Source organism: Typha angustifolia, chromosome 11 (genome assembly GCF_048772165.1).
Source record: "Typha angustifolia cultivar Huaian chromosome 11, ASM4877216v1, whole genome shotgun sequence".
Classification (NCBI taxonomy): domain Eukaryota; kingdom Viridiplantae; phylum Streptophyta; class Magnoliopsida; order Poales; family Typhaceae; genus Typha; species Typha angustifolia.
Window position 1 is genome coordinate 11,711,800 of NC_133249.1, and position 14,466 is coordinate 11,726,265.

Below are 14,466 nucleotides of genomic sequence, written 5' to 3' on the forward strand. Positions count from 1 at the left end.
TTTGGGACTCTTTCCTTCAAGCTTTGGGCTTGTCTTCTCTGCCGTTGTCTCTCCTTGCTTACTGGTTATTTTGGAGGCGTGCCTCTATCCAAGGCCACCGGCGCCTCATGTTTCCACATGAAATGCATTTGTTACACCAAATATCCATAGGATTAACTGTCTTCAATTTAGCCATTGTAACTATGTACACTAAAAAATAAAATCCAAAAGTCATTCTTCTAGGGTGTGCTGATGAGCCAGTGGTATGCCCTAGGTGCCTACTTTTCCGGAGTTAACCTTTTCCGACCGGTTGACAAAGATAATGTAGAAGAAAGAAAAGAAAAAAAAAATTTCAATAGCACTTCAAAGACGAGATTTTTTAATAAAGTTTTCACTTCTTTTCATTCACTAAAGTTTAAATAACTTATAAGTAAAATGTTCATATCTTTATATAGGCAAAAGAAAATTTAGTTATTAAGTTTCATAAATATCTTTTCTAGATTTTTAGAAGGTTAATGATAAGAACAAAAGAGTCTATCCCTTTATCCTTATCTATCCACCCAATGGATAAATTCAACACTTGTCCAAATAAGCTCAAATTTAGCCTAATTACTATAGTGTCCTTCGAGTCAGGCTTTGCTATTGCATCACTTAGACTCTTGAACTGTCATGACACTTCGGTTTCAACCAAAATTTTAATGAAGTATCACACCACGCTCTACAATCGACTCATCTTATGAATGCAATGTGAACATGAAAATATACAACAACTATGAAGTCTGTTTATCAACCTAAGAAGACCTGTAGTATGTACTTTGGATCATAATGGATGGCTACTAGCCAAGTGTTCCTATAGAAACTCTCTATAGTTTTATTAGATGTGGTAGCATAATTTCGCGTTTAGGATCCACTCACCATCTCCTTCTATTCACAACCTTACTCTTTTAACTTGGAAACATCAACCATAGCCCTAAGAAAGAACATCTTATTGGAAATGACTAAATCATCCCACTTAAGTTTTATTCTTGTATAATATTTTTACGACACTCTTTGTTTTACTAAAATTAATAAAATAATATTTATATTTTAGAATGGAGATATTATGATGTTTAGTTATTATTTTGGAATAAAAAATTGTATTTTAAAATAAAAAAAAATATTCTTAAAATAAACAAGGCTTAAAACTTGAAAACGTCTAAGATAGACATTTTAGTGGGAATGATCAAATCATATCGATCACTTGGTTCTACCTTATCTGAAACACAAACTTGAGAATTTATTCTTATATGATATTTCTTACAACACTCCTTGCTTTACTAAAACCAATAAGTTCCTTTATGATTGGACTTACTTATCCTTCAAATTTTACACACACACACACACAATATATATATGAAACATTTGGAATGAACAATCATATAAAAAGATGAGAGAGAATAGGTAAAGATACAAAAATAACAAACAAAGTGTAAAAACTAAAACGAAAAATAAGAAAGAGGAAACAAGGAGGAGAAACAAAACAAAAGAAAAAAAAATCTAGTAAGGAGGGAAGACAATTATAGGTAGAAACACAAATCCACTACCTACCTAGTAAAATTATATGAAAGAAAAAACAACTAAAAGCTTAGACAACCATGCACCTCTTTACGTGATAGAACCTAGCAAAAATTTATAAAGCTTATTATTTGATATTTTGAATAGTAATGACAAACAAATCTAACTTTGACGATCAAGAACCCCAAGTGAGATAATAAAGGTTAGGGAAGAAACTTCAAACTACTCCAAATAGCCAATGTAGGTGCAAAACTAAAATTATCAGCACCTAGTGGATGTAAAACTAATAGTATAATATATAGATTTCAAATCCAAGTGATCAACAATTTCAAAAAAGACTTCCCTAAATAGTGGATGCTTATGCTTAATATTCCTACCACACAAATATTAAACTTTCTTGTGTGCATATCCATAAGTATAAGGACGAATTATTTGGTTAAAAAAAAAAAGGCTCATGGTTATGTATATATGTACATCGAAATATTAACACTTTTTTATTAAAAAAATATATATACAAATATATATTTATATATATACATCATCCATATGATATAATATCCTTAGGTTACAACAAAAGACTAGATGTACATAGACAGCAATAAATCAAGAAGCTGATTTCTCATTGCTCAACCACTTCCAGACTTTAAGATCGCCGGTTCCATCTCCTGTGAAGAAGAGACCATGAGGACCAATCTGTATGGCTCTCACTTCTTCCTTGGAGAAAATCCTGCCTCTGTCCCTGAAACTGAAAATCACACAAAAGATTTGTCAAGCTGCCAAAAATAATTATTATTTTCATATACAGTGGAAAGATACTTACGATGGTAGGTCATAGGCATGGACACTATTATCATTGCATGAGCATAGTAAGACTGGTTTGCCCTGGTTATCGTACACCCCACGTAGTGCAAGCACTCCCTGCAACAAAGAATACAAAAATAATCAGTTGAAATATATCTACTATGAAATTCTATTAGCGCTTAAAAGAGCATTACAGAAATGCTGACAATTGAGCAGCGCACATCTTATAGTTGAATAGAATAAATTAAGTCAATACGAAGGCACAAGTCACATTTCAACACAGCTTATAGTGATAATGCAAGGATAAGCAACAAGTACATTTTCCTCTTTTGCAATTTTTATACTCCTAGAGCTCTTAAATTTGTTAGGGCAAAGTAAGTACAAAGCATTTTTTCTAACTAAAATTACAATCGAACTTGTCTAAGAAACAAAACTAACCTAATATAGATCATGAAAATTACAAAGTGATCGGGGATATGAGATACAAGAAAAAATATATATAATGTGAATATTTTCATAAAGGCGCTTGGCCAAGGTTTGAAGACCCAATAAATATTACATGCAATAGGCAATCTATATATCAAGCCGGATGTAGTGATAAACATTAATGTGGATTTGTGAGCTCCTGTTCTCATGTCCAAAATTCACTTACCACATTATTATTAAATCCATATGAGGTCAACTAGGTACGCAGTTCAAAAATATGACTGGTAATTGAGGAATCTAAGAATATGATGAAACAACTGGAATGCATCCATTTAATCTAATTAGATAGAAAGTAAATTAAAGGTTTATCCAGCGGGATTCCTATGGGTCCTGCCACCTGCCTCCTATCTAAAGATATCATGTCTTTTCTTTACAAGTTGCAGGAAATTTTGAACAATTCAATGTTACAACTAGCACGAGTGATGCAGTTTGGATTAATTAAAGGTATGTTTATCGGCTATTAGAATCAAATAATAGTACACTGATGTAAAATTGAACAACTTTCAACTTTTGAGTGCCCACAGTTTCTCCTAAATCTTCTAATTTTAGCTTGTCACTAGTACGCAGCAATAAATGCTTGACCACACACCCAAGGAATTGTTGACTTCTCCACTCCTCACCCAAAATAGTTGGATGTCTATATTCTACAAAAACAGTAGACATAAACAGATTGAAAAAGGAAAAGGAAGCATATAGTTTTAAACAACACACAGAAATGCAAGAAGTGCAAGCTATTAAAAAAATATATGATATAACAATGTGCAGGACTAACATGTTCTTCTGTATGAGTATATGTTACTTCTAGGACCTCAGTTTCTGTAGCCCGCCAAGCCTGTAATCAAACAAGCATTCAGAATAAAAAAAAAAAAACCAAAGTATGGGCGTTCATAAAATTTATACTTGGCTATGGAGATCTCTAACCTTTATCGTTTGGTCCAGTGAACAAGAAAGCAGAAAATCTTCCCAACATATTAAGGATGTAACAACTGATTGGTGGCCTGTAAAGGTATGCGTACACTGCAAAGTTTCAAGGTCCCAAACCTGAAAGGAATTCGAGAAATTAGACCAGCGCACTCAAATGGAATAAAATTTGAAACAATGGAAACTAGATGTGCATTCAAACCTACGTTTGATCTCAAAGAATCTCTTCAATAGAAATTAAAACCATAGCAACAAAGAGGAAAAAATAAATCCTCCTGTTTCAATTAGATGTACAATGTTTCATTTGGAAGACAGAAGATCAATATGAAATCTGTAAGTAAATTGATCAGACAAGACTTAAAGAGAATACTTACTATACTTGCTCAAGACAAGTTGATAAAGAAAGAAAGCAACTAGTCACTGTCATCAATTATTGAGAAGATCACGCAAAACCTCAAGATTCATGAACCAACAAGTACGTAAAAGATCCTCTTGTTGGGCACATCATGACAAAGATTCACATGGAGAAAACTTCCTACCAGAATCTGGCAAAGGCATAAACATTAGTCATACTTTAAAGTTGTTCAGCAATTAGCATATTTACATTTGCTCACTTTATACAGTTCTAATATACCTGATAGTTCCCACAATTCATAAAAGTAAAAGCAATCCAATTTCCTTTATAACAATTGCGTATAAAAACAATCCATAAAATAGTAAAGAATTACATTCAAACTACCCAGAGAAAATACAAAAGACTGCAATGACTCCTTTTCAATTTTTACACATCTTCTGTAGATAAGAATCACCTCAAATTTCATGCTTATAAATTTAATCACCATCTACTTGTCAAGATCTTGAGTTGAGCAAAGAATAGAGCTAGATCCTTTTGTAGATAGAAATCATCTTAAACTTCACTCTAATAAAGTAAATCATCCCTTGCCATTAAACTATCCAAATCTCAGAACAGGAAGATGTCATCTGGAATTTGTTTTCCTGTCCAAAGATTAAGTCTGTTCTTTCTTCTAGCTTATCCCCTGTTTATATACTTCCTCCTGTATTTTCATGGTGCTCCTAAGACCTAATTAATTTCAGTTTGAAGATATGATATGATTCACAAAAAATTCAAGTTGCAAGAGTTTGTAGATAGGTGGCTAGCTACTCTCTAGCTTCCAATTATTCATACTCGTACTGGAAATGACGATCAAGGATGCCTCTCTATAATCGCCATCTAATGGAGACAGATGTACATCTCCAATACCCCTTGATTGCAGGGATTTTGTCCCACTTGTTGCAAAGGATATCTGGCCTTATGATTGTATTATCTACTCTTACTTAAAAATGTTAAAGAGTTATGAATCACAATAATTTTTGTAATATTTAAAAGGTGCTCAGAGACATATCAATGAATTAGAACAAGAAAAGAAAAGGCATACATTTAATAAATTTATAAGCATTCACAAAAAATTATATTTATCATATTCTTACTAGAGGAATTAAACGGACAAAAAAAATGAAACAGGTACTGACTATTCTTAGCAAGCAATTGCATGCCATTTACACCATGCAAAAACTGAACAGATCAAGGTTTTTTTCAGAAGTATATTAACTTACCCTAATGGTACCGTCCATCGAACCAGAGTAGAGCTTCATTGCGCCTACAATTAGTGAGACTACAGATTTTTTATGGCCACCAAGGGTAGCAGCTAATTCAAAGTTTTTCCCATCTGCATTAGGTCTCCAAGCTGATATACTTCCATCCTGCAGCAATAAGATTTAGAAAAGAATTCATTTAGATCGATGTGATCATCATATGGAAAAACTGTTAAGTAGGGAAGCAGAAGCATGCATTTAAGATTGGTAAGGAAATAGAAGTAGATCACCTGTGCTCCAGCAAAAAGTGTCTCGTTGCCGATCATTAAAGCATAGACGTGCCCTTTGGGTCCTTCAAGGCTTAAATCTAAGCCTGTTTGCAAGTTCCATGCCTGCAAAGTCAAATGACGAAGATAATCTTAACCAAGTACACCAAATAGAACGTTCTTGATAAAAAAAAAGAACAATGAAACAGACAAATAAAGGACAAAAATAAAGTTATACTAGTCGTACTTTAACAGCATTGGGGATTCCAACAAAAACCCATGGGCCCTCAGTGATGAGGCAACCGACTTCACCTTCCATAGTAATGACTTGGGCACACTATTATCAAACATATAATTGTTAATGAACAGGTCAAACACACAAGAAATCAATCGACTAAAGTCCATGATCAAACCAACCTGCCCTGTCCCACAGTCCCATACTTTCACTGTCTTATCTTTGCTTCCTGAGAACATCATATTCGACCCTGACGGCAATGCAATTCCCGTAACAGCCTGCACAATAGCACTTTCTCATCAGATGCCAAAACAATATCATACCAAATAAAGAAACCAAGATTGAGGTCCTCAGTATCTACCTGGCTGTGACCCTCAAGACGGGCCAAAAGGGAGAAGCCGTCGCTTATACTGTAGACATGCCGATTCCCGCAGCTCTCCCCATCAGTGCAACTCCCAGCGATGAAGCCTCGACATACAATGTTATTAGGCTCGCAACTTTCTCTTCTCTTTCTCTTGTATCCGCCACTGGGAGGAGAGTTGGGGTTCTTTGTGTTGTTTCTTGGGTTCTTCCCCTTAGACGATTCTTCTTTGGGAGCCGGAGAGGAGTTCTTGGTTTCCGGGTTCCTCTTCCACACGTTCTTCTGCTTCATAAAGGAAGGGGTTGCCGCAAACGCATCGGTGGGTGGCTCCCCGTGAAGGAAAGGGCATCCTCGGCGAGTGCAGCGGCCGGACTTCCAATAATAGCAAACCCTGGAGGTGGTGGTGCCGTTTGGCCTACGGAATCGCTTCTTGTTCGCAGATCTCGGAGGTTCTAAGATCAACCCAACAAAATCGAAGAGAAGAAAAATCAAAACAAGAAGAAAGCACAACGAAATTAAGATCGAAACCCTAGAATAGAAGGATTTGGCGACAAACCTGAGAGCGTCGCCGTCATCGTCATCGTCTCCGATTTTCTTCGTAATCTCTATCGGCATCGGGTTTAAACTTTAAATAGGTAGTAATGCTCGTGTAAAACCCGCCATTTATAACGTCGGTGCGGGAGCGCCCTGGCGGGTTTGAAAACTCGCCTAGTCTGACATATATCGTGACCAAGAAAACCCCTCCTCCCCCAATTTGCTGACGTGGCACTTACTTCCGCAATTATTTTAGTTGATGAATACTTATGGCTAATGGCTAATAGTAATAATTTTTCTATCAAAACCTAGTGAGATTGAGTTATAGGAAATGTCTGAACAGACAGAGGTGATCAAACAATGGTAAAATTGTATTTGTATCCATATTTTATAAATAGGTATGATTCAAATGGTGAACATCATACCCATTAAGTTGAGCTTTGTGATATGACCTAGTTAGATTCGATCCATTCGTGGCACGTTAGGTTCAATGGGATGAGCCTATTTATCTAATTTGATTTCTTGCATTTCTTTTTAGCAGCTGCCCAGTTAGTTGAGCCATAAACTCAAATACTTGCTAAATATTGACTCAACTTGTTAATTGGTTAATTGAGTCTAGTCAAGTCGATTAATTGTTTTAGTTGAGTCATGAGATGTATTGTAAACTCGAGTTCGACTCGAGTTAGTTGAGTGGTATAGGTTGATCGATTCCTTATCTAGGTCGGTCTAGAGTTAGCCTCTACAAATATGTGGAGGAAACTCTAATTTGATCTTAATCTAGTAATTGCATTAGCATTACTACCCTTTTTCCCTCCTCCTTACTCTAGCCATCGGCACCCTCTCTCACCTCCTTCCTTCCACCACCCAAGTCCTTGGGCAGCCTTCTCTAACTCCTAATCCCTCATCTTCTGCTGTAACTTCTCCCCCTTCACTCTAAATGAAGAATTTTCCTAGCTATCTAGCCATTGAATGGCTAATAAGCTAGAATTCATCCGACTTTCGATCACTGTTTGGCCATTATCTCAAGATCTAGCCATTCAAATCTTGAGATCTTAGATTTGTTAGAAAGTTCTCTTCAAGAGAATCAACATATCCAAATTTCAATAGGATCCAACGGTTAGATCAACCATAACAACCTTCAAAAGTTCTGTGCAAATTCATCTAGAACCAGTTGTGAGATGATTAAACTTTTTGAGGGAAGATCGGATCGTAACACTCTGCCCATCTAAAAGTAGCGGTGGCAATTGGGACAGGTTAGTCGAGTTTGAATTGGGTCAAGATAATGCAAACATGAACACAACCTGTTTATTAAACATGTCAAATTTTTAGACACAAACACGACCCATTTATTAAACGAGTAACACAATATGACTCATTTACCAATTTAATAAATGTGTTGTTTTCCTTATACAACACAGTCAACTCGTTTACGCAACATGATTACCTCGTTTACAAAACTAAATTAACCCATTTATAGAACAAGATTAATCCATTTACAAAACAAGATTACTATAAAAACTTAATACAACAAGATTTAGAATATATAACACATAACAAAAATCAAACTAATAAAAATTATATAAAACAACACAAATCTAGAAGAATTATTGACAATATTTAGTAACAAATCTACATCGACTTCTAGCTGTGGAGGTGTTGTCGGAGTTGGTGAAGCGGCGGTGGAGATCAAAGTGTCAGTGACGACGAGGCTCTCAGAGTGGACCTCCATGGCGACGGAGTCCCATCTCTAGCTCCCATGGTGGCGAGGCGAGAACACCTTGAGGCCAAGCTCCATTGGTGGCATTGGGTACTCGACGCCAGAGGAGTTGTAGTCACATGAGGGTTGCTTCCATTGACGAGAACACACTTATCGCGGAGCAGCATCGTCGAAGAGTGGTAAAGCTAGGGAGTCGCCACCACGCTTGCACATCGATGGGTGAGGGTGACGACGTTGTCGTTCGGCAATGTTACTTGGTGGCGTGAGGAGATCTGGTGGTGTGAGTAAGGGGGAGATTCGACGGCATGAGTGAGGGGGATATTTGACAGGTGATCAGCTTGAGGAGTGAGAAGACCTGATGGCATGAGTGAGGAGATTCGGCAATATTACTCGATGGCGTGAGGAGATCCGACGGCGAGAGTTAGGAGATCGGATGGGCGTGAGGAGATCTGGTAGTGTGAGGAGTCTAGCGGCATGAGGAGTTCGGACATGGGTAAGGGGCTAAGAGCAACGATGGCACATCTTTATTATTGGCCTCTTGGAGAGTGTGTAGTTAGGTCTTAGGGTTAGAATATATATATAATGGTTGGCGGGTTAACCCAACTTGAATCAACCCGACCCATATACTTAAATGAGTTAAACGGGTCAAGTGGGTTAGTGGTATAAACTCGAACATGACCCAATTAATAATCAGGAAAGGTGGGTTGATCTATTTATGACCCGAACCCAATTAGAATAAACCCAAACCTGATTAACAGGCGAGTTATCATCAAGTTATCGGGTTGAATCAATTTTTGCCACCCCTATCTAAAAGCATCTTGTAGTGCAATATTGTATTTTCCTGAGCAAGTCTCTAGTTTTCCTCTTCCCATCTGGGCCCTTCTCTCCACCTTCTCCATTCTAGCTCCTTTCTCCCCTTCTCCTCTTCTTCCACTCCACTGTCCTCTCCCCTCCTCTAGGTGGCCATTTCTGTCGCTTCCTTTCCTCTATCTCGATGCTAGCTCACTGCTATGGACGCTGCAAATTATGAGCTTGTCAGTAGGTTCTCAGCTCTCTAGTGAAAATGGGGTAGAGGAGATTATACCTCTAGCAGATGACTTCTCCATCTGTTTGGTGGAGAAGTTACTTACCTCCAAACACTTCAACCAGTCGGGCTTGAAAGATGCACTCTCCAAAGCCTGGTACATGGAGGGATCTCTCGATTTTGTCAAAGTTGGGAAGAACACTTTTTTGATTGTGTTTGAACTCGAACATGACAAATGAAAAGTCTGGTTTGGAGCTCCTAGTCCGTCAATTGGGACATGTTTGTCCTCGCGCCTTTATAACCAAGCTTACCTGCAAATGAATGGGACTTCTCAAAATCGAAAATGTGGGTCCAATTCCATGGCATCCCTCTCTAGTTCATGTTCATGAAGATCACTATTCCTCTAGCAATGTGCATAAGTGAGCTAGTAGTTACAAGTGCCACAGACCCCTTGAAGTGAACAAAGTTCGTCTGCATGAGAATCCTTGTTGAGATATAACAGATCCCTTGCCAAGCTCACTTATAGTCTTGCCACCAAACGGGGGTGCTATGAGATCAAAGTGAAGTTTGAACATCTAAGGTTCTATTTTTCTATGCCAAGATAGGGTACAAAAGCTTGAGTTGCATCCATCAAAGCGTGCTAGGAGAAAGACATTCCCCCTCGTCTCCACCCAAAGTACATTAATCTTCTCAAGCCAAAATTTAGTGATCTAAATGCTTCAGCTAGGTCTTTAGATCATTTATCTCTTAGTGGTGAGATAAACACAAGCCTTGCCACTAGAACCTTATCGGTACAAGACTAGCACACGATGGCGACCAGGGTGATGCAAATCAGGTCGGATCGTATAATGAGAACATTGGGATCGATAGATTGATCATATTATCTTTTAATTAATTCATACTTATGCAAGTCTTTAAGACAAGTCTACTTAAGTCAAGTAAGCCATTAAAATAAGTTCAACTAAGTCATATAAGCTACTAAAGCAAGTTCAATTAAGTCATATAAGTCTCTATAATAAGTCCTAGTTCGAGTTGTAAAAGCATTTAGGACTAAGTCCAAGTAAGACTCATTGTACTTGACTTTTATATACAAAGAGGTTGGGCTTCTTTATTTATTAATCCAAGTATCCAAGCTTTGAGAATTAATTAAGTTTAGTTATTTTCTTATTATCGCATTTAATATTTTTATCATAGTCGTTAGATCGTCTTTAACTTCATAGATGTAAATCGTAACCGTAAAATTCTTCTAAGCACCTAAACCCTAACAACCACCTTCTTTTTGCAACCATCCTACTATATGGCTGTCCACCGCCACCCTTGGCCGTCCGTCACCCTTCGACGGCCGCCACAATATTAGATATTTACCATTCTGCCCTATTTAAATTTCTTTCCACTATTTTATTTCTATCTTTCAGTTCAGACTTCTGATTTAAGTAAAACCAAAGCTATTAGAACCCTAAGTCAAAAGGCTACCACTAAGTTTTCATAATTTAAGTAAAACCAAAGCCATTAGAAGTCAAAAGGCTACTACTAAGTTTTCATTTAGATCTCTGATTTAAGTGAAACCAAAGCCATTAGAACCCTAAGTCAAAAGTCAAAAGCCACCCTCTTTCTCTGATCGATTACTTGAGAGAAAGAGCCGACATTCCTCGTAGAAGAAACCATAGAGGACTAGGAATTCATCTCTGTTCCTATGGGTGTTTCCCTGATGCCACCACTATCTCCAGTGACTGTTAATGAAGAGCCACCGACGTGGGCAAAGGCATGGGTAGAGCCCATGGACTTGTTGCGAGAATCATCGAAGAGAGCCAAGGAGAGCTCTGAGAGGATTGAGAAGGCTATCCAAGCTTTGATAGCAATTATCTAGGTCAACACCACCCATCTGCGCAGCCAGAACTATTGGCCACACCTGAATGAACCACCCATGACAAGACAAGCTCCAACCTTGAAGGAGATGGAGAAGAGCTCCAAACTACCACAACTGCTCCTCCTCCGACCTCGGTGGAGACCTCTCCACCACCACAGACACTCACTACCGCCGCTATCGTGCTGGCAATGTCGCCAGCGCAAGGGTCGAGGACATCTTCCTCGCATACAATGAAAGCTAGGCCCAAAAACCCTAGCTTTTCACTAGTAGAGATCTAGGCCCTACCGGCCCAAACTATCATGACTGTTCACTTCCTTGGACTAGCAATGTCCAAGCCATGGTCTAAACATTATGCACTAGTTACTTGGCTCAAACCACTTGTGGCTAAGATTTAGCCCAAGCCACCCATAGCTAGGGTAGGCTATGGCTCGAACAAGTTGGCCCTTGAGAAGAACCCATCGTGGGGCCCTACTCCTTGTGGCAAATGAGACCTATATGGAGATTGAGGATATGTAATTTGATAGGGACACAAGGTATGAAAATCACCATGGACACTTTGAGGATAAGGTGGTAGGAAGCATGATGGATTGATGCGAACAAAGTCAGATTAGATTATTTCATGAGGATATTGGGCTCAATGAATTGAGCCTATTTATCTTTTAATTGATTCATGGTTATGTAAGTTTTTAAAGAAAATCTAGTTAATTCATATAAGCTACTAAGACAAGTTCAATTAAGTCATGTAAGTACCAAAGCAAGTTCAATTAAGTCACGTAAGCCTTTAAGGCAAGTCCTAGTTCAAGCCAAATAAGCCTTTAGGACTTAGTCTGAGTATGACTCGTTATACCTAACCTCTATATATAGCAAGGTTGGGGGACTTTTTTGTTTATTAATCTAAGTATCTAGGAATTCAGAATTAATTGAGTTTAGTTATTTTCTTATTATCGCATTTACCATTTTTATCGTACCAGTTAGATCATCTTTATCTCCATAAAAGTATATTATAACCGTAGAACTCTTTTAAGTACCCAAACCCTGTCCGCCACCTTCTTCTAGCTGCCACCCTACTATACGGTCATCCGCCACCACCGTTGGCCGTCTACCACCCTCTAACGATCACCATAACATTGGATATTTATCGTTCTGTCTTATTTCTACTTCCCTCTAGTATTTTATTTATACATGTTTATCCAGACCTTTGATTTAGGTGAAACTAAAGCCATTAGAACCCTAACTCATGAGGCTATAATTAGCTAAGTTTTCATAATTTCTTATGTTTGAATCAGTTTAGATCTGGTTCATAACACAGGGCGGAGTAGTGCCCAGCAACACAACGTTCCTCATTTCATGCAAGTTAGTATCACTAGCTCCCGGTCCAATCGCTAAGGATGAATGAATCAATCGACAAGGATGGCCTCTCTAAAGTCACTATCACTCAAGACCTAGGTGTCGGCTGTAGTGGTTCTTCAATTGGGAAAATGTTTCTAAAAGTACTAATTGTCAATATCAGGCCCTATCCCCCTTCTAAAAAATTCCAGTTGTCTCCGTCAACAACAGTTTAAGCTTGGTTTCTAAAGAGAGCCCGGGTAGTTTAATCTTGGTTCCAATTCTACTTGGGGACGGTACTTCTCATCCTATTAAATTCACCAATACCCAACCTATCACTAATCTCCAGCCTGTCAACCTCACCTCCACTCCTCCTTTCATTATTACACATGCTAGTGACCAAATCCCCTCCACTCAATCCCTCTTATCAATCAATATCTACTAGTCTCTTACATATTCGGGTGTAGGCTCCCCCTCTCCCTCCCATGCAACAAATCCAAAATTGTATGCAAAGTCCCTTCCACATAGAAAGCTGCATACTCTCCCCTTATCCTCATCGTCCCTTCCATCCTCGCTCACACCTCTCGAGAAAAGAAAAACCTCCTCTACCTCGACACCCCTCCTAGTGAATTTAGGCTCAAACACTATGGTGTCCAAAAGGCTGATGTTAAATGCTCTCCCAATCCGTTGTCTCGTGGCTAAGCTAGACTTGCCGTGAAACCAATCATGAAACTAATTGCTTGGAATTGTCAAGGGTGTGGAGGCTTCTCGACAATTCGAAATCTCAAAGCCATCCTCCACGGTTCGTGTGCTTCAATTGCTTTTTTGTCTGAGATAAAGTGCAGACAGGAGAAATCAGAAAGAATAATCTCTTCTCTCCATCTTTGTAATCACCACCTTGTTAGCTCTCAGAGGAAGATTTGGCTGGCTTTGGCTCCTTTGGAACAACATCTCACTCAAGGTCCTTGAGGCATCTAACCACTTCATCATTGCTTCCATTAAAAGACTCTCCAATGATAGACATTGGGTCCTTATAGGTATCTATGATGACCCTCATTGTAAGTCCAACCCTCTGCTCTAGCAAAGGATTGAGTTTTTCACTAATAGCATCACACCTCTGTGTTGTATTGGTAACTTCAACCACATCAAGCAATTGATTAGAGAAAGAGGGTGGCTTCCCTGGCTCTTTCTACTCAAGCAAAAGGTTTGCTGAATGCATCAACAAGGTGAGCCTATTGGACCTGGGTTTCTCAAGTCAGCGTACACCTGGTTAAATAGGAGAGCATTCAATAGTCTCATCCATGAATGTCATGATTGAACATTAGTATCCCCTCAGCGGTACAATCTCTTTCCGACAGCCCAAATTTTGCATCTTTCGATGGTTTTATTAGACCACAATCCCCTCCTTTTCAAGACACTGCCATTTTTTAGACATATACAAAAGAGATTTAGAACTAAGAATTGGTGGTTCACAGTCCACTCATATCTGGGGTTTTGTCGTCAAGCTTGTAGGAAATCGTTATTACTAACTTTCCTTTTATAGGTAACCTGGCGACATTAGCAATTTGTATTAGAGGTTGGGCAAAAAAAGAAGCTGGTTCACTCTTATTCTATATCAGAGGTCTAGAGAAGAGGATCATGAAGATTCAAGCTGAAGCTGCTTTTAAGAAAAATCTTTACAAAGAAATATTCATTTGCTGCTGGCTTTGAAGACCTTTACCTAAAGGAAGAGATCTATTGGAAACAAAGATCGTGAAATGATTTGCTTAAATGGGGAGACAAAAACTCTAAATTCTTCCACA

At 38.3% G+C, this 14,466-nt stretch overlaps 1 protein-coding gene across 1 annotated transcript; it reads right to left on the bottom strand.

Annotated features, from left to right (window-relative positions):
- Positions 1-2,106: 2,106 nt before the first annotated feature.
- Positions 2,107-6,862, bottom strand: LOC140770994 (zinc finger CCCH domain-containing protein 17-like). The gene is made up of 10 exons (XM_073112338.1): positions 6,753-6,862; positions 6,197-6,648; positions 6,018-6,113; positions 5,848-5,937; positions 5,625-5,726; positions 5,356-5,502; positions 3,742-3,861; positions 3,593-3,652; positions 2,354-2,451; positions 2,107-2,278 (listed from the first exon to the last, which is right to left on the bottom strand). Exons 1-10 carry the CDS (start codon positions 6,775-6,777, stop codon positions 2,137-2,139), a joined length of 1,332 nt encoding a protein of 443 aa, XP_072968439.1. The 5' UTR covers positions 6,778-6,862; the 3' UTR covers positions 2,107-2,136.
- Positions 6,863-14,466: the final 7,604 nt, after the last annotated feature.